The following is a 22,030-nucleotide window of genomic DNA, read 5'->3' on the forward strand; positions in this document are numbered from 1 at the left end:
TAACTTTAAGTATCTTACTATTTTCCTTCAGAGTCAGCATATAATGTAAAACTTTACATATCGCTTATATAGATTCATATACATTTATTGATAGGACTTAAAAATGAGTAAAGTTCATTTAATAATTCCATTTGGGAGGACTTTGAATGTTTACAATTTTATGAATTAAATATAATTTTGCCTTCATTTAAGGAAATATGACTTTTATTTTAAAAGTGTTTAACAATTGGAATGGCAAATTTTGCTTCCTTCAGGCAGCAAAAGATAAGTACCGTGAATTAGCCATAGAAGGGATGCACAGAGGCCTGGTGTTCCAGTTTATTGAAGTTCAGACTCTTCTCTTGGCTCCAATCTGTCCACATATATGTGAACATGTCTGGACACTTCTAGGAAAGGTACTCACATAACTTCAAGTTTGCATTTATGATTTACTAGGAGGCTTTTATTTACCTCCTTTGAGCAGCATATCTTAATAAAAATGGTAAGAAAACCATTTGTTTGCAAAAGCAATGTCAGAGTTAAGAGAATAGCTATTGACAAGTTGTGATGTTAAGTGTTTAGACATAATCTTTCTTTACAGGCTTAGGACATATGTATTTTAAGTTTATTTGCTCATCTTTATGTTGTTTTAACACCTAATTTCTCACCATGTTAGAATATATTTTAACAGACACAATTGTTTGTGGTAAAATTTTAGTTTTATATAATTAACATTTTTATTACTATTTAGTTTATCTGATAGGTTAAGATAAATATATAGATGTTATGGGCCACTTATATTTATTAAAGTTTTGTACAAGTTTCTTGTTTTCTATAAAAATTTTTGGCACATATAAGAGTATGTATGTAAGTATATATTAGCATTTATAAAGATATATTCTAGTTATTTTTCCTAGCGTTGCAAATAGAGCAGTTATTTGGTTTAATGGTTCCTTCATAATCCTACTAGTTTTTCTTATGTATTTCTCGGTATATGGACATGGGAAAATGTGCTAATTATTATGTACCCTTAGCAGTCATCTAATAAGAATTAGATAGAGTAATATGATAAAATGATGCCTTGGATGATTTATATAATAGCTATTAAATTTAGGCAAATTAAGATTATATAATTTTGTTTGAAAGTGAGCATATGTGTGTGGGCATTAATATATTGTTTAAAAAATGGCTGTTAATTAGGAACATAGAGTCTAACTTCACAGCTTAGTTTTAGGGTGTTTTAGATTATGGTCTGAAGAGGTGTGTTGATTTGAGTCAAAATCAGTTTTTTTTTAATTTTTTAATTTAATTTAATTCTTTTTTAACATTTCAAAATCAGTTTTGAAGGCATATCCCTGATAGTAATTTCGCTATGAAATTGGGTAAATTCTTGTCGACAAATGTTACCTAAATTCACTGAACTTTCTTTCTTTAAATAAAAGCCTGACTCAATCATGAAAGCTGTCTGGCCTGTGGCTGGTCCTGTGGATGAAGTCTTGATACGTTCCTCACAGTACCTTATGGAAGTAGCTCATGACCTGAGACTACGGCTTAAGAACTATATGATGCCAGCCAAAGGAAAGGTGAAATAATTAATTTGAAAAAAATATTGGTAAAGCTCTATAGTAAAAAACTTATGTTGTATGTTCATCTCTTGATTGTAAAAGAAAAGGGAAGGGGATGGGATGTTTTGTTTTTATTAAGATAGAAATGATATACTGTTTCCCCTTTTCTTGTTCATGTATAGAAGGTTGATAAGCAGCCACCACAGAAGCCTTCTCATTGTACTATTTATGTGGCAAAGAATTACCCACCTTGGCAACATACCACTCTGTCAGTTTTGCGTCATCACTTTGAGGTGAGGTTTTTTTGACACGTTCATTTCTTCATTGTCACATTTGTTTTTCTGGTAATCACTTTTTGCTCTTATTGTGGGTTAGGGTCATGTGGTGGAGGGTGACCAAAAATTCTCTTTGATTCACTTCTTAGAAAATGGACTTTGTTTCATTTAAGCATCTCTCCATTTGATGCCAGTTTAAAAGATTCTGACACTTGGGACTTTGAAAACTTTCTTTTTTTTTTTTTTTAAACCCTTAACTTCTGTGTATTGGCTCCTAGGTGGAAGAGTGGTAAGGGTGGGTAATAGGGGTCAAGTGACTTGCCCAGGGTCATACAGCTGGGAAGTGTCTGAGGCAGGATTTGAACCTAGGATCTCCCATCTCTAGGCCTGACTCTCAATCCACTGAGCTACCCAGCTGCCCCCCGACTTTGGAAACTTTCAAATAAGAATTCAGCAGAGTTTTGTGGATAATTATTAAGAGATTTCTCCCCCCCACACACACACCCTTTATGTGTGCATCATCATTTTAAAAACTATGGAGAAAGAGTAATAATGAGATTTTCCTTTTGAGTTCTTTGTTATGACTAGAATACTGAAGGCTCATACAGCCTTACAACCTTATTATGCTTGAAGGATTATAATTTCTGGTCTTGGGTATGTTAAAAAGAAATGCTTAATTTCATAATTACCTGCAGGATTGGAGGGCTGTAAAATGTGTTTGGCTTTGTCAAGTAAATAGCTATTAAATATGACAGCTCTTTCAAATACCTTCATTAACATTTTAAAGGAAACTTAATACTTATGAGGCCTATACTAGGTTTTCTTGAGAAAAAAATCACCTGCACCTTTTTCTCCCATCAAAATGTGGGAGCAAAGTATGGCAGAAATTATAGGAAATATATTTTTGTATTTTTCTTAAGAAAAGTTGCAGACATGAAAACATCCAGGTGAAATTTAAAAGGATGTACTATGCTGGGAAGGCAGAAAGCTTGCCAAAATATGACCTCGGTGATCAAAGAAGAATGGATTCTCAGCTTGTTTTTAAAATCTTTATTGGATTTTCATTTCAATACTTTTTATAGATTTTTAGGCTTAATTAGCAAAGCCTCTGGGTAAAAACATTTAAATTGAGTTAGATAAGGTTGCTGAAAAGAGAATAGCAGGCATGTTTTGTGTGTTCCCTATAAAGTTTGTCCTGAGAGAGAACCACCCTTCTTTTCATTTGTATTCTAAATAGGACTTTAAGCAACTTTTCAAATTCTCATTTTAAAATATTATTGGTTTTAAATCAACTCTGAGGATATTTATCCCAATAACTATCCACAAAAAACATTCACTAAAAGCAGCACATAATATCTAAAAAGTGTAAAATATATCATCTAGTTTTTTAGAGTTTATGTACTAGGCCAGTATTCATTGGGCAGTTCTTTTAATTATATAAAAATAAAATTGCCTGATGGCTAGGCATCATGTGGTATAGTTAGCTTCCTTCTAAATTTTGATTTTAATAAAATATCTGAAAGAGCTTAATTTGAAGAGTTTGCCTTAAAGATAAAGTTATTTAATAATGATAGCTAGCATCTATATGTCTTTTGATGTATAGATCTATATGTCTTTTATCTCTTTAAGGTTTACAAAGAACTTTATATGTTAACTTATTTTTATTGAATCATTAGTCTTTAGAATATATTTTTTCAAAGTAATTATTTTATCATATTAACAAAAATCTACCTTTTCTCCTTCCCAGTTCTGCTTTACCATTAAAAAAGAAAAACAAAATCCCTGTAATAAATATGCATAGTCAAGCAAAACAAAAAAATTGGCCGTATCCCAAAATATGTCTTTTTTTTTTTTTTTTTAAACCCTTACTTTCTGTCTTGGAGCCAATTGGCTCCAAGGCAGAAGAGTGTTAAGGGCTGGGCAATGGGGGTCAAGTGACTTGCCCAGGGTCACACAGCTGAGAAGTGGCTGAGGCCAGATTTGAACCTAGGACCTTCTGTCTCTAGGCCTGACTCTCATTCCACTGAGCTACCCAGCTGCCCCCCCAAAATATGTCTTATTCTATATTGGTGGTTCCCAAACTTTTTTGGCCTACTGCCCCCTTTTCAGAAAAAATATTACTTAGCCCCCTGGAAATTAACTTTTTAAAAAATTTTAATAGCAATTAATAGGAAAGATAAATGCACCTGTGGCCAACACCACCCTCCTGGATCCCTGCAGCACCCACCAGGGTGAAACTCCATTCTTCCCCCACCTCTGTCTACCACCCTTTTCCTTTAACATTGGTTGATATGAGGGATCAGGGAATGCTGCTTAAATTGCCCATAGTTTAAAATGTAGTCTTCAGAAGATTTGATTTTCGTGAACATTACTTGGTACTTTTTTTTTTTTTTTTTTTTTAACCCTTAACTCCTGTGTATTGGCTCCTAGGTGGAAGAGGGTTAAGGGTGGGCAATGGGGGTCAAGTGACTTGCCCAGGGTCACTTATATAAAAATAAAAAATAAATTTTTTATATAATTGACTTATAAATTTTATATAAGTGTCTGAGGCCGGATTTGAACCTAAGACCTCTGGTCTCTAGACCTGACTAATCCACTGAGCTACTCAGCTGCCCCCATTACTTAGTACTTCTGCAGTGTTTTTGTTTATCTCTCACACACATATAAAGATCAAGGATTTATATTGTCATCATTTCAGAGAACATCTATGTCCTCATGCCTCTTGGAGAAAAAACTAGCAATTACTTCAGAATCTAGAGAGATTGTTGACATTGCATATATGAATGCATTGAAGTTGCTTGTACAAATGCATACCAATCCAATGGTATGTACATCTTTCAGTTTTTGAGCATGTGGAAATGATTCTACTTAAATACTTCAGAAATTGGAGATTTTTTTTCAGTGTATACTATAGTTTTTCACTAAGGTCCCATTTGGATGCCTCACATTAGCATGGAAGCAACCCAGTGTTCCTGAAAACTGTGGTCATCAAGCATAGTTCTGGCAGGTCTTCTCAAGCTGGGAAAGGCCTCAACCATGGATGGTCCTAGCAGTAGAATTGTGGGACTGTTGTCCGAAAGTCATCCATAGCTAGTCAGAGAGAATTCTTGCTAATTTGGCTGCCAGGTCAAGATTTTTTTTTTTTGGCCAGAAGCAGCTCAGAAAGATTGTCTGCTACTAATGTTAAGGGAAAGTATTACATATGCAGCATAGTTTTTCTGTCTTCCCCTGCCTCCAGCCCGCTTCCTTATGTTGGAAAGCATGAACTTTCTGAACTTTGAAAAAAAAAAGATATATCTTATATACCTTCTCAGATTTTGCCACAGAGTTTAGTCTACACTTGGTTTGAGGTAATTTAGCTGTTGTTAGAAAGATTTCTTTGCAGCTCTCAGAGAGCTACTAGGGATGGCAGCTCAACCTTAAGAGATTTCTTGGGATGACCCACTGTTTTCCATATGTCTTGTGAGTAGATATTTAAAAGTGACTATTCTTCTTATGTTCTTTGAGTATAAATCAGTACTTAAAGCATATAAGGCAGTCTTGAGAATACTTTATTTCAGAAACATAATCTTCCTTCTGATATTCTCTGAGTGTGTGACTTTGGGCAAGTCATAACTTTTAGTGCTACAGGCACCTCTCAAACATTGTATGTTGCAGAATAGCTGCTAAACTGCATCAGTAGAGGGAGTTTCCTCACTGGGGGGGGGGTCCCTACTCCAATGAAATCAGACTCTGATGGAAAAAAACAAATTAGAAATTAAAAGGTTATCAAACTGTATATTATAGAAATTCTGAATACCATAAATTCCAACATAGTATTGGGGGTGTCTGGTAACGTAAACATTATTGGTAAATAGTACCATGAAAAATAAAAACTCAAAATTCACTTTGTTTTTTCTCCATATATATGATTTAGGCTAACAAAGGTAAACTGCCAGATAATAAGATAATTGCCACTGAACTGGGCAACTTACCAGAGCTGAAGAAGTACATGAAGAAAGTGATGCCATTTGTTGCCATGATTAAGGTAAGCAGTGGGAGATGGAACAGTGTGACCATATGAAATATAACAAGGCAGGGCAGTTATGTGACTTAGTGGATTGAGAGCTGGGCCCAGAGATGGGAAGTCCTGGGTTCAAATCTGGCCTCAGATACTTCCTAGCTGTGTGACCCTGTACAAGTCACTTAACCCCCATTGCCTAGCCCTTACCGCTCTTCTGCCTTAAGAACCAATACACAATATTGATTCTAAATTGGAAGGTAAGGGTTTATAAAAAAAAGAAATATAACTAGGAAGAACAGTAAAGATAATGAGTTTGAAAGACATACATACAGACGAGAACATTCTCAGCAGAAATAGCCAGTAGGCAATTTTCTTCCTTAGTTTCTTTCCCTTCCTTATCTGATATGAAAAGTAGTCTTCTTTGTATAACAGTTGAAATGTTTTTATAAGATGTTATAACAGTTGATCAAAACAGGTTGGTATAGTGAATAAAATAATGAACTTGGAGTAAGGAATTTCAAATATTCTCTTAGACACTTACTGGCTGTGTGACCCTAGCTTAATTTAACTGCTTAGCTGTAAAATGGGGCTCTATTAGTACCACATAGGATTATTGTGAGATTAAATAAAATGAAATCATCTCATAAAGGGCCTTGAAAAGCTGAAAGATTATATGAATATATTATAGTATTATGATTAATATTACCACTATTCCTAATGATTATTAGTAATTAATAAAGGTGATAATTTTTTTTGCCAACAAAATGAAAGCAGCCTCCATTGAGTTATTGTGAATACTGGTACAACAATGTAGCATCCCCTCTTGAGATGCTTAAGGCAATTAGGTGGTACAGTGGGTAGTGTGCCTAGCCTAGTGTTAGGAAGACTCATCTTCCCAAGTTCAAATCTGGCCTCAGACATTTACTAGCCCTGTGACCCTGTGCAAGTCATTTTACCCAAAAGATGCCTCATTTCCTCATCTGTAAAATGAGCTGGAGAAGAAAATGGCAATCTACCTCAGTATCTTTGCCAAGAAAACCCCAGATGAGTCAGACATCACTGAAAATGATTGAGACAACAGCCGAGATGCTTAACTGATCTTTTAGATTCTTTGGCAGAAAATTTGGTCATTTAAATTCCTTTTAGCTTATGTGAGGTACATAGTGATCATTGTGATGGTAAGGTGTCCTTGTCATTAAGATTCTGAGTCTTTCTAGGGTACCGTTTCCTAGTTTTGTCAAATCCCAAGACAGACTCTTCCCTACTGGATGAGAGCTCCCGAAGAAGTTCCCCTATAGATCCTCTGTTGTAGGGAGACTGGTCTTAAAAAGAAGTGTATTCCCTAAGGCTGTGCCTCTGAGGTGGTCTTAAGACCTGGAACTTCAACAGTGATCACAGAATCTAGGTATAACCTGTATCCAACAGGTATCAGTTGGCTTTCCTTTGACTAGGTTGCTCTTAGTTCCCTGGTTCCACAGACTGTAAGCAACATGTATGGAGACTATACAAGTTCATTGATACTGATGTGGATGTGCTTTGTGTTTTCCCATCTGTGCACCTGTTGTACACTTCCATTAAAAATGTAAACTTCTTCAAGATGGACTATTTTGTTTTATATTTCTATTCAAGTGACTTGCACCATGTTTTTTGTCCAGAACTGTGCCTTTTACCCAGTAAGCAATTAATAAATGTTTGTTGTAGTGAATTAAATTGAAGCAATAATCCTAGTGATTATATAAGTATTTAATCTTGGTGAACTATATTGAAATAGTTTAATGAAAATAGTTTTGAAGACTGCTGTTAAAAAATTCCATTATTTAGTGGCTAATTGAATTTAATGGCTAATTGAAATAGATCCTGACTATTTCACAGTATTTCAGTGATTATTTTCATCAACTTTACATATGTATATATGTACATCTATGTTTCTACATACATGTGTCATAATTTTTCAACACAGAATAATATTTATAATGATTTCCTAGATTTGGAGCTGGAATTAGCCTCAAGAGATCTAGTTCAGGGGCATCTAGGCGGCTCAGTGGATTGAGAGCCAGGCCCAGAGATGGGAGGTCCTGGGTTCAAATCTGGCCTCAGACACTTCCTAGCTGTGTGACCTGGGCAAGTCACTTAGCCCCCATTGCCTAGTCCTTACCGTCCTTCTGCCTTGGAAACAATACATAGTATTGATTCAAAGATGGAAGGTAAGGGTTATAAAAAATAAAAATAAAAAGATCTATTTCAATGTCCTTAATTTCAGATGGGGAAACTGAGTCCCGGAGAAGTGATTTGTCCAGTTTTAGGCAAGGAACGGCAAAATAAACATGGATTGAAGCACAGATCTTTGATCTAAAATACAACATATCATTGATTTGGTGATTCATATGATAAGCAGGAACACAGCAAAATCTTTTCAGTAAATTTTAAATTTTGAGTAGAAAATCAGTAGCTTAAGAACAGTTCATCATTGGGTCACTCAGGAAAACATTCAGAGCACAGAATGCTAAACTGAAACCATGACCTAGGAATAAAGCAGTCCCATAGTTCTCAGAAACAAATTCACTTTCATATAAAATCAAATACATTTTAGCTACTCCTCTCTGTTTCAGCATATGCAATCAAGTCATACAGAGTCAGTTTCTGAGCAACAAAAATTTTGGTTCTTAATTCAGGAACCCTGACATTGTTGGTTGTATTGTGTTTGCCCTACAATTTCATGGATTTATCTGAATACTCAGTTTGGCTTCTTTGTGCCTCTTGAAGGGTTATAATTTATATAATCTGGAAATTCCTTTTATTTTTCAGTGACTCAGAACCCCATTATATACAGAACTTTCCTAAGGAAAATGCTCACTGTGACAGGTTCTAGATATTCTAAGAAACTCGGAATAAAGATTCCATAGAAGTTGTCAGCTGCTCAAGTGTGAAGGCCTTTGAATGCCTTAGGATTTTATTTCCATACTTAAGAGGTATTTTCTTAACATTCATTTTTAAGAAAGGAACAGCTATTTACAGTTTCCAGTTTATTTGGGTCAATGAGAAACAATTCATTTCAGGCCTGAATTTTCCTATACTCAAACATAGGCAGACTCTAGAAGATGCAGGATTACAAGCTGAATATGCTGCCCAGTCAGTTCCTATTTGTGATAAGAATCAGGAAGGGATAATTTCAGACAACTGTTGGCTAGACTGACTATAAGTTATTATTGCCCAAGCAAGTATCCTGGGTTTGAACATGTAATCAGTTTAAATAGTGAGGAGACCTATTTACTTTACAGATTTGAAAGGCTTTTGCCTCCCAGCTTTTCTCCTGCTAACTTTGCTTCATCTGACTTGATTATTGTGATCTAGTAACCTTATTAAAAATGCAGACCTAGAGAAGGAAAACCATGAATGAGGCTTGTCATCGAATATTTGAGATGAATGTTCTTTTCTGTTTTTCCAGCCAACAGAGTGGTTGCCAGATATAAATTTCAGGATATTTACAACATATCTTTTTTAATTATTAGGAAAATTTGGAGAAGACAGGCCCTCAAGTTCTGGATTTGCAGCTAGAATTCAATGAGCAGGGAGTGCTTATGGAGAACATAGTCTACCTAACAAATTCCCTGGAGGTAAGATTGCCTGAGGAGGAATTTGTAATAATTAGCTTAAGCAGTTAAAAAGGCAGTCACAGTCTGCCTGTATCCCACCACGCAGAGATCATCTCACAATTCAGGAGGACTTCTTCACTTTCTCCGGAGATCCCTTGCCCTCCTCAAAACAAGTCTATTTTCTGTTCCTATTCTGAAGATAGTTTTTACTCCTATATTTTAAAAGTTCCTCATTGATATATTTGGGCTTGATTCCAATCATACTTTGTTTCCCGTTAGCCTCCATGTAATATTCTTAGGCAGTTATTTAGAGGTTATTATGTTACATATTTTAGGGATATGTGACAATATTGGTATTAAAAATGAACTTTTGTTTTTGGGAAGGAAAAAAAGGCAACACAGTACTATTTTCTCTTTCTAGTAAGCATTATTTTGTCAGCTTGATCTTCACTCAGTCCTTTTGCCAGATATTTACTTAATATCTTTAGCTTTACAATGTGTGTTTTTACATGCATGCGATCATTTTAGGAAAGGGAGCGGCAGGAATCAAATGAAGTCGCAGAGACAAAATTCAGTATCATCTGATCTTATTCGAATATTGTTCTAAAATTTTGGATTATGCTAAGGTGCTTTATGACATAAACAACTTTTTTTTGTTATTTGCTATATCAAATAAAAAAGTACCCAAGAGGAAAATTTATATGTTAACATCCATTTGGCACTTGGCATTTCTTATAGCCAGTGGCTGCTGTATTCCCATATTTTGTCTCTGTTACTTTCTTTCAGTGGTTAAAAATCATTTTGCATCAACTTTTTTCTTCTGTTTGGTGTGTAGATGGTCAATTTTTTCTTATGTGCAATGATTATAGACTATCTCAGTTACATTACTGAAAGGAGAATCTAAGTATAAATATTAAGAAAAGATTGATTCCAGATTTAACAACATTTGCATGACCAGAATAAAAATGCACACATTAGAGGATCTCCTTTTGTTCCTTGGCAAAATGAGTAGAATTTAAAGTTCAGTGGTGTTAATTGGCCATGATAAAGACTCTTTTTCTCTCTCTTTTAGTTAGATCACATTGAAGTAAAATTTGCTTCTGAAGCAGATGATAAAATCAGAGAAGATTGCTGTCCTGGGAAGCCCCTCACCATTTTTAGAACAGAAGTAAGTTGGAATCATCATTTTGAATCATTTGCATGTCAGAGATGGGATGGACCTTGGATATCATCTAGTCTAATCTCTTTATTTTATATAGGAGAAGGCTGAGATCCAGGAAGGGGAAGTGACTTGCTTGAGATTAATTAATTCAGTAATGGTACAAATCAGGCTAGAATTCAACTTTTTGACTTGCATGGCCACTGTACACTTTTCTATAACATTATCTTCCACTCCTTTCACTTATATACTGTGAAGGTTATAACGGTTAAGATTTTTAAAATGTTAACATCTTTTAACTAAAAAGCAATCTTTAGAACATGGTTTTTCCAAGAATATTGTGAAAATTGAAATAAAAGACTTGGGCAAGTTTTTCTGAGTTGGAACTCTCAGCTGTTCAGATCAGTTTGTGTATGGCAACTAATCAAAGCTTTTTTGGGGGTTCTGGTATAAACCACATTGATGGATGCTCTTAAGTCTTAGTAACAGGAATCCTGTTCAAACTTTGGCAGCATATGCTAAAGAAATGAAATGAGGTTTGAGAAACTGCATTTTTTTTTGTTAATCCTAAAAGAACTTAAACAGATTCAGACTATTTGGCTGAATCTAGAGGGCTGCCATTATCAGAGTTTGTGATGTATTGCAATTTTCTTAGTAAATGAAATATTTGGCTGAAGTGTTTTTCCCTATTCCTTTTTTAAAAAAAAACATTTATTAATATTTATTTTTTAGAAAAGTTAACATGGTTACATAATTCATGCTCTTTCCCCTTCCCCCCCCTTCACCCCCTTCCCCCCCACGGCTGATGTGTATTTCCACTGGTTTTAACATGTGTCATTGATCAAGACCTATTTCCAAATTGTTGGTAGTTGCATTGGTGTGGTAGTTTCGAGTCTACATCCCCAATCATGTCCGCCTCAACCCATGTGTTCAAGCAGTTGTTGTTCTTCTGTTTCCACTCCTGTAGTACTTCCTTTGAATGTGGGTAGCGTTCTTTTCCATAAATCCCTCAGAATTCCCTATTCCTTTTGATCTACTTACTGGAAATTTTTAAGTGCTTTACTTTTAAGAGAATTTATGTATGTATCTGAATTGAAGGAATCCTTTTTACAATCTTCTAATTGTGCTGATCACTAAATCCTATCTTTCTTGAACCATAATGGTTTTTGTTTGCTTTGTTTATTTTTCAATGAACAAGTTTTTTTTTTTTCTCAACCCTTCTTCCTCACTATGGCAAAAATAAACAACCCCTCCTAATAAATATACATAGTTTCTTCAGTAAAATAGATTAACCCATCAGCTGGGTTTCACCTCTCTTTCAGGAGGTGGGTAGCATGCATTATCATCTGACCTGGAGTTCTGATTGGTCACTGTGTTGATCTGAGTTCTTAAGTCTTTCCAAGTTGCTTGGCTTTATAGTGTTATCATGAAAATTGTTCTCCTAGTTCTGTTAATTTCACTGTGTATTACTTTGTACAGGTCTTACTAACTTTCTGTGAAAATGTCTCGTTCATCCTTTCTTATGGTAAAATAACATTCCATTACATTCATATGCCATTATTTGTTTTGCTATCACTCAGTTAGTAGGCACCCTTTCCTTAGTTTCCAGTTCTTGGTCATGTAAGAAAGCACTACTATAAATATCTTTGTATATATGGGCTATTTTTCTCTTTCTTTGACATCACTCTTTGGAATATAGGCTTAATAGTAATATTACTACAAAGAGTGTGCACAGTTTAGTAATTTTTGGGTATAGTTCCAAATTGCTTTTCAAAATTACTAAACCAGTTCAAAGCTCTACTAAAAGTGTATTAGTGTGTCTGTCCTATCCAATTGTTATTTTATCTTTCTGTATCATGCCAATCATGATAAAAAGTGAGGTAGTGGGGCAGCTGGGTAGCTCAGTGGAGTGAGAGTCAGGCCTAGAGACAGGAGGTCCTAGGTTCAAATCCAGCCTCAGACACTTCCCAGCTGTGTGACCCTGGGCAAGTCACTTGACCCCCATTGCCCACCCTTACCAATCTTCCACCTATGAGACAATACACCGAAGTACAAGGGTTTAAAAAAAAAAGTGAGGTAGTACCCTAGATTTGCTTTAATTTTAATTTTTTATTATTAGTTATTTGGAGCATTATTTCATATGGTTGTGAATAGCTTGGATATCATCTTTTGAAAAATATGTTGTAGGGTGATACTATAAACAAATTAGGGGACCATGCAATAGCATATGTGTCAGGTCTATGGAAAATCTATTCTAAGGGAAGAATTTATGACCAAATGATAGAGAACATGATGAGATGTATTTTGAATATATGAAATTAGAAAGGTTTTGTACAAAGAAAACCAATGCAGCCCTAGAGAAAAAGGAAAGCAGAAAACTGGGAAAATATTTTTACATCAAGTGTCTCTCTCTGATCAAGGCTTCGTTTCTCAAATATATAGAGCACTAAGGCAAATTTATATGAATACATGTTATTCCCCAATTCATAAATGATCTAAGGTTATGAACAGGCAGTTTTCAGATGAAAAGATCAAAGTTATCTATAGTTCTATGAAAAAGTGCTCTAAATCACTATTGATTAAAGAAATACAAATTAAAACAACTTTGAGTTACCACTTCATGCCACGCAGATTAGCTAATATGACAGAAAGGGAAAATAGTAAATGTTGGAGGAAATGTGGGAAAATTTGGATACCAGTGCATTGCTGGGGGAGTTGTGAACTGATTCAGCCATTCTGAAGAGTAATTTAGAATCATGCCCAAAGGGGTATAAAACTCTGCATACCCTTTTGACTCAGCAATACCACTTCTAGGTCTCTTTCCAAAAGAGCTTTAAAAAAAAGGAAAAGGTTCTATTTGTACAAAAATATTTATAGTAGCTCTTTTTAATGGTAGCAAAGAATTAGAAATTTGAGGAAATGCCCATCAATTGGGGAATGGCTGAATGAGCTTTAGTATATGATTGTAATAGGAAACTATTGTGCTATAAGAAATGATGAACAGGACCCTGGGCAAGTCACTTGACCCCCATTGCCTACCCTTACCACTCTTCCACCTATAAATCAATACACAGAAGTTAAGGGTTTAAAATTAAAAAAAAATCTTTTAAAAAAAAATGATGAACAGGATGCTTCTTAGAAAAATCTAGACAGACTTACATGAACTGATTTTGAAAAGTGAAGTGAACAGAACCAGGAGAAAATTGTATACAGTATTAGCTATACCATGATCAATGTCAATGAATTAGCTATTCTCAACAAAACCATGGTCTTAAGACAGTTCCAAAAGAATCATTATGAAAAATACTTTCAGTCTTCAGAGAGAACTAATGGAGTCTGCATGTAGATGTAGTCTGAATGTGGACTGAAGCATACTCTTTCATTTTATTTTTTTTTGTGAAGTTTTTTTTTTGGTCTGTTTTTGTTTTTACAGCATTACTAGTGTGGAAAAATGTTTTGCATGATTGCTCATGTATAATCTATATCAAATTGCTTGCCATTTCAGGGAAAGGGGAGGGAAAAAAAGGAGTAAGAGAATTTGTAACTCAAAATTATAAAAAACAAATGTTAAATTGTTTTTATATGCAATTGGGAAAATATGTTATCCTTTGACCATCTATCATTTGGGGAATGACTTTGCTACAGATTTGAATCACTTCTCTATTTGTATCAGAAATGTGAAATTATCAGAGAAAAACTTGCAAGTATTTTTTCCATTTAACTCTCTCCCTTCTAATTTTAGTTGCATTATGTTGTTTGTACAAAAACTTTATATGTAATTAAAATTGTCCATTCAATCTCTTGTTTGGTGATGAACTGATCCTCTATCCATAGATTGAAAAGGCTATTTCTTCCTTGTTCCCCTAACTTGTTTCTTATGTGCCCTTTTATATCTGTCATGTATGCATTAGGGGCTTATCTTGGTATGTGATTGGTGTTAAGTATTGTTCTTAATCTTATTTTCTGCCATATCTCTTTCTACTTTCCCCAGCAGTTTTTGTTGATTAGTAAATCCTTACCCCAGTAGCTACAGTCTTTCAATTTATCAAACACTAGGCTTCCAGATTGATTTGGTTCTGTTTTTTGTATCCTAATCACAGATTGATCTCTCTATTTTTTAACCATCACCAAATATTTTGTTGTTTATTGCTTTGTAGTATAGTTTAAGATCTAATACTGCTAATGCGATGTTTTTAAAAGACGCATCATTTAGGATAGGTCATTACTAGACCATTTACAATAATTGACTATGTTTATTATTTCAACATATTATTAAATTAATTGAATTTCTTGTATTAAAATTTTAATTCGTTAGTATCTTTTAGTTTTATATTACCTTTATTTTCTGCTATGTCTGCTCCTTATTCTCTCTCTCCCAGAGAGCCATTCCTTATAATAAAGGTTGAAGAAAGGAAGAAGAAAAAATTCTGCTAAACTAAAAAACATATTTTAAACAAATCTGATATTATATGCAGAGAATTCTATATACCCCTGCTTTCCTACTTCTGCCAAGTGATGGTAGGAGATGTCTTCTTATACCTCACCATTGGGGCCAAGCTTGATCAACATGTTAATTGCATGAATTACTCTAAAATGAATCACCCTGTATTTTATTTTTTAAAAATAAATTATTGGGATCATTTGTTTTTTATTCCATCCTTCCCTGTCACCATACTAGAAAGCCAGTCATTATAACAAAGAAGAAAGAAGAAAAAGCAGTTCTACGCAGGGAACCAACACATCAGAAATATCTGACATTATATGAAGTGTTCTAAACTCATGGTCTCTCATCTCTGCAAACAAGTAGAGAAGGTGCCTTTCATCTCTCGTCTTTCAAGCTAAACTTTTAGGTCATTATAATTTCTTAGCATTCAGTTTTTAATTTTATTTTTTTGTTTATTTTTTTTAACTTTCATTTACCTTGTGGTACTCATTGTATATGTTGTTTTCCTGATTCTGCTTTCTTCATTTGGTTCATATCAGTTTATAGAAGTCTTCCCATGCTGTTTTGTAAATTTTATATTTGTCATTTCTTATGGTATATACAATGATATTCCATTTCACTCATCTACCAAAACTTCTTTTGCAATTTCCAAATTAAACCACTCTGTATTTCTCTGTCTTATAAGATTGAAGTGACTCCATACTTTTTTTAAAAAATCCTTACCTTCCATCTTAGAATCCATACTGGGTATTGGTTCTAAGGCTGAAGAGTGGTAAGGGCTAGGCAATGGGGGTCAAGTGACTTGCCCAGGGTCACACAGCTAGTAAGTGTCTTAGGCCAGATTTGAACCCAAGACCTCCTATCTTTGGGTGACTCCATTCTTTAAGGCCATTCCTGTCTTGGATAAATCTTAGCTCCTACAACTTACCTCCTTTCAGTGTCTCTAATAGGTCTGATGTTCAATTATACTTTGGAATTTTGTTGAATTAATGTAAAGAGTATAGTTAATTTCTTTCATTTTCAGTACATTAAAAACTTGACCTTCAGCAAGTGATAGTTTTAAGTAGTTCTGACTTGGAGTGCAATAGATCAATAGGGTTCTTTTACCTTTGTAACTTGAAAATTTTGCTTTTTTATGACATTTATTTTCCTCTTCCTCTTTTTTTTTTTTAAAAAATTCTAATTAGTTAATTAAGAATATTTTTCCATGGTTACATGGTTCATGTTCTTTCCCTTCCCTCCTCCCTCCTCTCTCTTGTAGCCTATGAGCAGTTCCAGTGGGTTTTACGTGTATCATTGATGAGGACCTATTTCCTTATTATTAATGTTTGCATTAGAGTGATCATTTAGAGTCTACATCCCCAATCATATCCCCAGTGAATCATATGAACAAGCAAATGTTTTTCTTCTGTGTTTCTACTCTCACAGTTCTTTCTCTGGATGTAGATAGTGTTCTTTCTCATAAGTCACTCAGAATTGTCCTGGATCTGCTCCTTTTGCTGTGCATCAATTCCTGGAGGTTGTTCCAGTTCACATGGAATTCCTCCAGTTCATTATTCCTTTTAGCACAATAGTATTCCATCACCAACAGATACCACAATTTGTTCAGCCATTCCCCAATCGAAGGGCAAACTCTCATTTTCCAATTTTTTTTGCCACCACAAAGAGCGTGGTTATAAATATTTTTGTACAAGTCTTTTTCCTTATTATTTCTTTGGGGTACAAACCCAGCAGTGATATGGCTGGATCAAAGGACAGGCAGTCTTTTAAAGCCCTTTGGGCATAATTCCAAATTGTCTTCCAGAATGGTTGGATCAATTCACAATTCCACCAGCAATGCATTAGTGTCCCAATTTTGCCACAATCCCTCCAACATTTATTACTTCCTTTGCTGTCATATTAGCCAGCCTGCTAGGTGTGAAGTGGTACCTCAGAGTTGTTTTGATTTGCATTTCTCTAATTATGAAAGATTGGAGCACATTTTCATGTGCTTATTGATAGTTTTGATTTCTTTATTTGAAAATTGCCTATTTATGTCCGTTGCCCATTTATCAGTTGGGGAATGGCTTGATTTTTTTTTTTTGTACAATTGATTTAGTTCTTGTAAATTTGAGTAATTAGACCTTTGTCAGAGGTTTTTGATCTAAAGATTTTTTCCCCAATTTGTTGCTTCCCTTCTAATTTTGGTTGCATTGGTTTTGCTTATACAAAACCATTTTAATTTAATGTAATCAAAATTATTCATTTTACATTTTGTGATATTCTCTATCTCTTGCTTGGTGTTAAATTCTTTCCTTTCTCATAGATTTGACAGGTATACTATTCATTGTTCACCTAATTTACTTATAGTTTCCTTCTTTATATTTAAGTTATTTACCCATTCTGAATTTATCTTGGTGTAGGGTGTGAGATGTTGAGCTAAACCTAATCTTTCCCATAACCGTTTTCCAATTTTCCCAGCAGTTTTTGTTAAATAATGGATTTTTGTCCCAAAAGCTAGACTCTTTGGGTTTAATCATACATACACTATATTGCTGAGGTCATTTACCCCAAGTCTATTCCATTGATCCTCCCTTTTGTCTCTTAACCCAGTACCAAATTGTTTTGATGACTGCTGCTTTATAGTACAGTTTAAGATCTGATACTGCCAGGACCCCATCCTTCACATTTTTTTTTCATTATTTCCCTTGATATTTTTGATCTTTTGTTCTTCCAAATGAACTTTGTTATAATTTTTTCTAATTTATTAAAAAATTTCTTGGTAGTTTGATAGGTATGGCACTGAATAAGTAAATATGGGGTAGGATTGTCATTTTTATTATGTTAGCTCATCCTACTCATGAGCAATTAATGTTTTTCCAAATATTTAGATCTTGTTTTAATTGTGTGGAAAGTGTTTTATAGTTGTGTTCATATAATTCCTGTGTTTGTCTTGGCAGATAGATTCCTAAATATTTTATATTGTGTTGGGTGATTTTAAATGGAATTTCTCTTTCTAATTCTTGCTGCTGAGTTGTGTTGGAAATATATATAGAAATGCTGATGACTTATGTAAGTTTATTTTATATCCTGCAACTTTGCTAAAGTTGTTGATTATTTCCACTAGCTTTTTAGTTGATTCTCTCTCTCTTTTTTTAAATAGCCTGGTGTATCAGTATTTTTGGTAAATCCCCAGCCTTCCAATGGTCATTTCTCAACTAAAATTGAAGTCAGACAAGGTGACAACAGAGATTCATTAATCAGACGCTTAATGAAGATGGACAGAGGAATCAAAGGTGAGCCACTGCTTCAAAATAGAGTTGGCATTTATTTTAGCAGTAAATACAGATTTTACCAGGTCCCGGAAAGCATTAGGGAAAGAAACAGCTGATTGATTTAGGGAGATAGAACAGTATTATAAGAAAATGACTTACACTGGGAGTTAAGAGAACTGAATTCAATCTGGGGTTCTGTCACTGTGTATATATGTAGTATTGAATGATTTCTTCTACCTTTTGAGTCTCAGTTTCCTTATGAAATGAGACAGTTAGACCAGCTCTAAGATTCTGTGACATTGTTATAGCCTTATTACTTATAAAAACTAGTAGCAATATATTCCTGTTTTGTAATGGTTTTTAAATTAAATTAAATTAAATATTACACAACATTAAAGAGATGTAGTAGGTAGAAGGCAGACCTTTGAATCAGGAAAGTATCAGTTCATTCTTGCTGCTTTTGTATTACTAGCTGTGTGATTGACTGTGGACAAACTACTGAACTCTCAATGCCTCAGACAACTGAGACTAAGATTAAGGATGAACTGATTCTCTTTATTGATGTTGGGAGTTTCTGCCCTAAGAGGCCCATAGACCAATGAAATCACAAGACTGGTCAAAAAAAAAAATCCCAAATTTAAAATATGTAATGCCATCATCTCCATCAAAGTGCTTAGAGACCAACTTGACAGGATACTCCAGAATTGCATTTCCTTCTGGTAATTCCCTTTCCCAAGCTGCTGGAAAAGTTTGTCTTCCATGTCTAACTAGTTATGGATAACATTTTCTTTTTTCTTTTCACATTTTTTTTATTTCTTTGGTTTTTATATCACTTGCATTTCCAAATGTGGTCTTTTTACTTTCCATATTGAGAGCCCTCCTTTATAACAAAAAGTAAAAAGGAGGGAAAAGTTCAGCAAAACTAACCAATACATCAACTGTATGATAGTTTAAGTAATGTTTCACACCCATAGTCCCCATCTCTGGAAAAAAAAAAAGGAGGTAGGTCCATTTTCCATGGCAACCTTTCCACAAAGCATTCTAATTTCTGTTTAATGATTATAAAATTTAGGATATAAAATAGTAGACAGAAATGTTAGATTGATACCCTCTATCCACAGAAGATATCAGCTCTTGAGACCTTTATAGCAGGCTATTAGAATGCTTTGATTTTTGAGGATGATTGCCTCTAGGAAATATGAAAGGGGTTGAAACTTGATAGCACAATTTTTAGTCTCTCTTTTATAATAGTCTGCAAATATGCCAATTAGTGCCAATTGTATTGAGGATGATTATAATTCAAGTCTTAAGAGAAACTGGACTAAAGCTGTCATTTCATTTTACAAAGGCCATTCAGTGAAAATGGCCTCTCCACATAAGATATAGGAAAAAATAGTAACTTACAGGTGAAAAGCTCTGTATTGTATTTGCTATCTTCCAGTACTTTAAGTCACTTCATCCTTTTTTTTTTTCCTCTTCAAATGCCTTAATTGTTGTAGAGTTGCAGGCTTAAATTTCAGTTTCCTCAGTGATAAGAGAAATCTGATATAAGTAGAAGTATCTCAAAAAGCAACAAAAATTGTTGGTAGTTATGAAAGACAGAGCCAAACTTCAGGGCAAATGTGTTTTGTTCCTTAGAAACCTGATTCAGTATGGAGGCTGCCTGGGAGTAGTTTACTTTAGAATTCCTTGGTGTAGTGAAATTGTCTTGTTGTACAGGAAGATCTGAGGTGAAAGGTCATGTATATAAATATCTCTTGTTGTGACTTACCAATACTTTCATCATAAAATATCTTCGTGTTATCTTCAGATCTGTAAGTTCAATGATGGCTGTTCAAACTCAATTTTCCCCATTTCCAAATAAAATCCTGGTTATACATGAAGGTTGTTTCTGCTTCATATTGTCCATTTTAGTTTGTTGAGTCTATATTCTATAGATGAATTGATTCTGTGATTTCTCCAGAGGATCTTAATTTTCTTTCAGTTGGGCTTTGCCTTGGATACCTCTGGTTGTTAATTATTGCCCTATAAATCCCAAGGTCTACATTCTTCGTCCCTTGCTTCCTGAACTATAAACTTTGTGCCTGGTAGGCTTATACTCCTGGCATTGCCTGAAGTTGTATACATGATTGCTTTTATCTGTCAGGCCCCTTAAACTAAGCTTGATACTGTCAAGGTAGCATGTGGAAGAATATCACATAGGCTTCCCAGGGAGATGATATAAAATGGGTTGGTGGCAATTCAGAAAGCATCTGGACTCTTTGGAGACTGTCAGACTTTTGTAGGGTGGCATGTAGACTGAGATTGGAAACCCAAGTCTTAGCATTCATAGCCACATATTATGGGCTCCTAAATCATATAAAATGAACCAGTTTTGTGTTGGGAAGCCTCAGCATTGCTGGAATAATAAGTGAGTTACATTTGGGCTGAGTTGTTGGCAGGGCTGATGGAATATGAATTTATTCAAAGGACAAGTGCTTTGCTTGCCAGGATTCATCTTATCAGGTTGAAAAAGAGTAAATCAAGAAATGCTCAAGCAGAGAGCACTGGAGCTCATCCAAAGGCTTAAAATGGTAAAAGCTGCTCCCTTTTCCTGTACCTCCTCCTCCTTTTCTTGTCATTCATCAGCTTGTTAACACAAACACTTTCATCTTTTGAACGAAACAAGAGTGATATTGCTATTCCTCTCAGTAGTAATACTTTCATCCCAAAAAGGTGCAGTGAGAGTAGTTCTATAGCTCTCCTAGGCCATTGCTACTTTTGGGGAAGCAAAAAAAAAAAGGGAGATGTTTGACAATACTAAAAAATGGTTAATTAAAATATGTGAAAGTGATTTGAAGGCTAAATTGGATGTGGCTCTAAAGTTTCCATAGACCTTTTTCTCCTTGTCTCTATTGTTGTTGTTCCAGGAGATGTCACTGTTACATAGATCCACTGGTCAGCTTTTATCTGATGATAGCTGATAGTCATATTACCATATGACTGTTAGATTCTCGTTTTCTGAGATTAGGATTATTTTAATAATCTAACTTTTTTGGGGGGGGGTTAGATAGGCATTAACAACAAATGTCTCTTAAGAATAGGCTCCATCATAGGCTCAGTTAGTGTCATACTCATAATTGTAATCTCTTCCACTATAGACCTTTCCAAGGTAAAACTGATGAGATTTGATGATCCTGTGTTGGGACCTCGTCGTGTTCCTGTCTTGGGAAAAGAACACATGGAGAAGACCCTCATTTCTGAGCACGCTATATTTCATGTGGACCTCATGAACAAGAAAATTCACCTCACGGAAAATGGATTAAGGGCAGATATTGGTGATTCCATTGTCTATCTAGTTCATTAAACTGCAGACAGATTTGGCTATTGTCTACCCTGACTTCAGGGGCATGATTGTGTATACAAATTGGCCTTGAGAACCTCAGTATAGACCCCAAAAACTGTCATTTCTAACTATCAAATTTTGCATGTAATCTTGCACTAAGTTATCTTTGATACCTGGATATAATAAAACTTTTTTTCCTCCTATTTTGGATCTAAGTTGAGAACTAATATTGAATGTCTCAGAAGCTTCCTCTCTTTTCATTATTCATACTGAGCCATCAATATGATATTTTTATGAGGTGGTACTTTGTACTCTTTATAAAGGTCTAGAAAATATCTAATAGCTATTAAAAATGTATAAATTTTTGGAATAAGAAAAATGTAAGCCCAGAATCAGAGGCAAAAGTTTTGGCAGCTTTAGCCTGCATATTTTC

The 22,030-nt window shown here is 34.7% G+C and overlaps 1 protein-coding gene across 1 annotated transcript in view; it reads left to right on the plus strand.

Moving 5' to 3' along the window:
• LARS1 (leucyl-tRNA synthetase 1) overlaps positions 1-21,826 on the plus strand; it is a 67,499-nt gene extending 45,673 nt beyond the window's left edge. Inside the window, exons 25-32 of the mRNA XM_044661809.1 lie at positions 255-395; positions 1,422-1,562; positions 1,727-1,837; positions 5,736-5,846; positions 9,332-9,436; positions 10,488-10,583; positions 18,161-18,293; positions 21,413-21,826. Coding sequence (XP_044517744.1) covers positions 255-395; positions 1,422-1,562; positions 1,727-1,837; positions 5,736-5,846; positions 9,332-9,436; positions 10,488-10,583; positions 18,161-18,293; positions 21,413-21,618 — 1,044 coding nt within the window. The 3' untranslated portion in view covers positions 21,619-21,826. The remainder of the gene's footprint in view (positions 1-254; positions 396-1,421; positions 1,563-1,726; positions 1,838-5,735; positions 5,847-9,331; positions 9,437-10,487; positions 10,584-18,160; positions 18,294-21,412) is intronic.
• Positions 21,827-22,030: the final 204 nt, after the last annotated feature.

The sequence above is a fragment of the Gracilinanus agilis genome, chromosome 2 (assembly GCF_016433145.1).
Source record: "Gracilinanus agilis isolate LMUSP501 chromosome 2, AgileGrace, whole genome shotgun sequence".
Classification (NCBI taxonomy): domain Eukaryota; kingdom Metazoa; phylum Chordata; class Mammalia; order Didelphimorphia; family Didelphidae; genus Gracilinanus; species Gracilinanus agilis.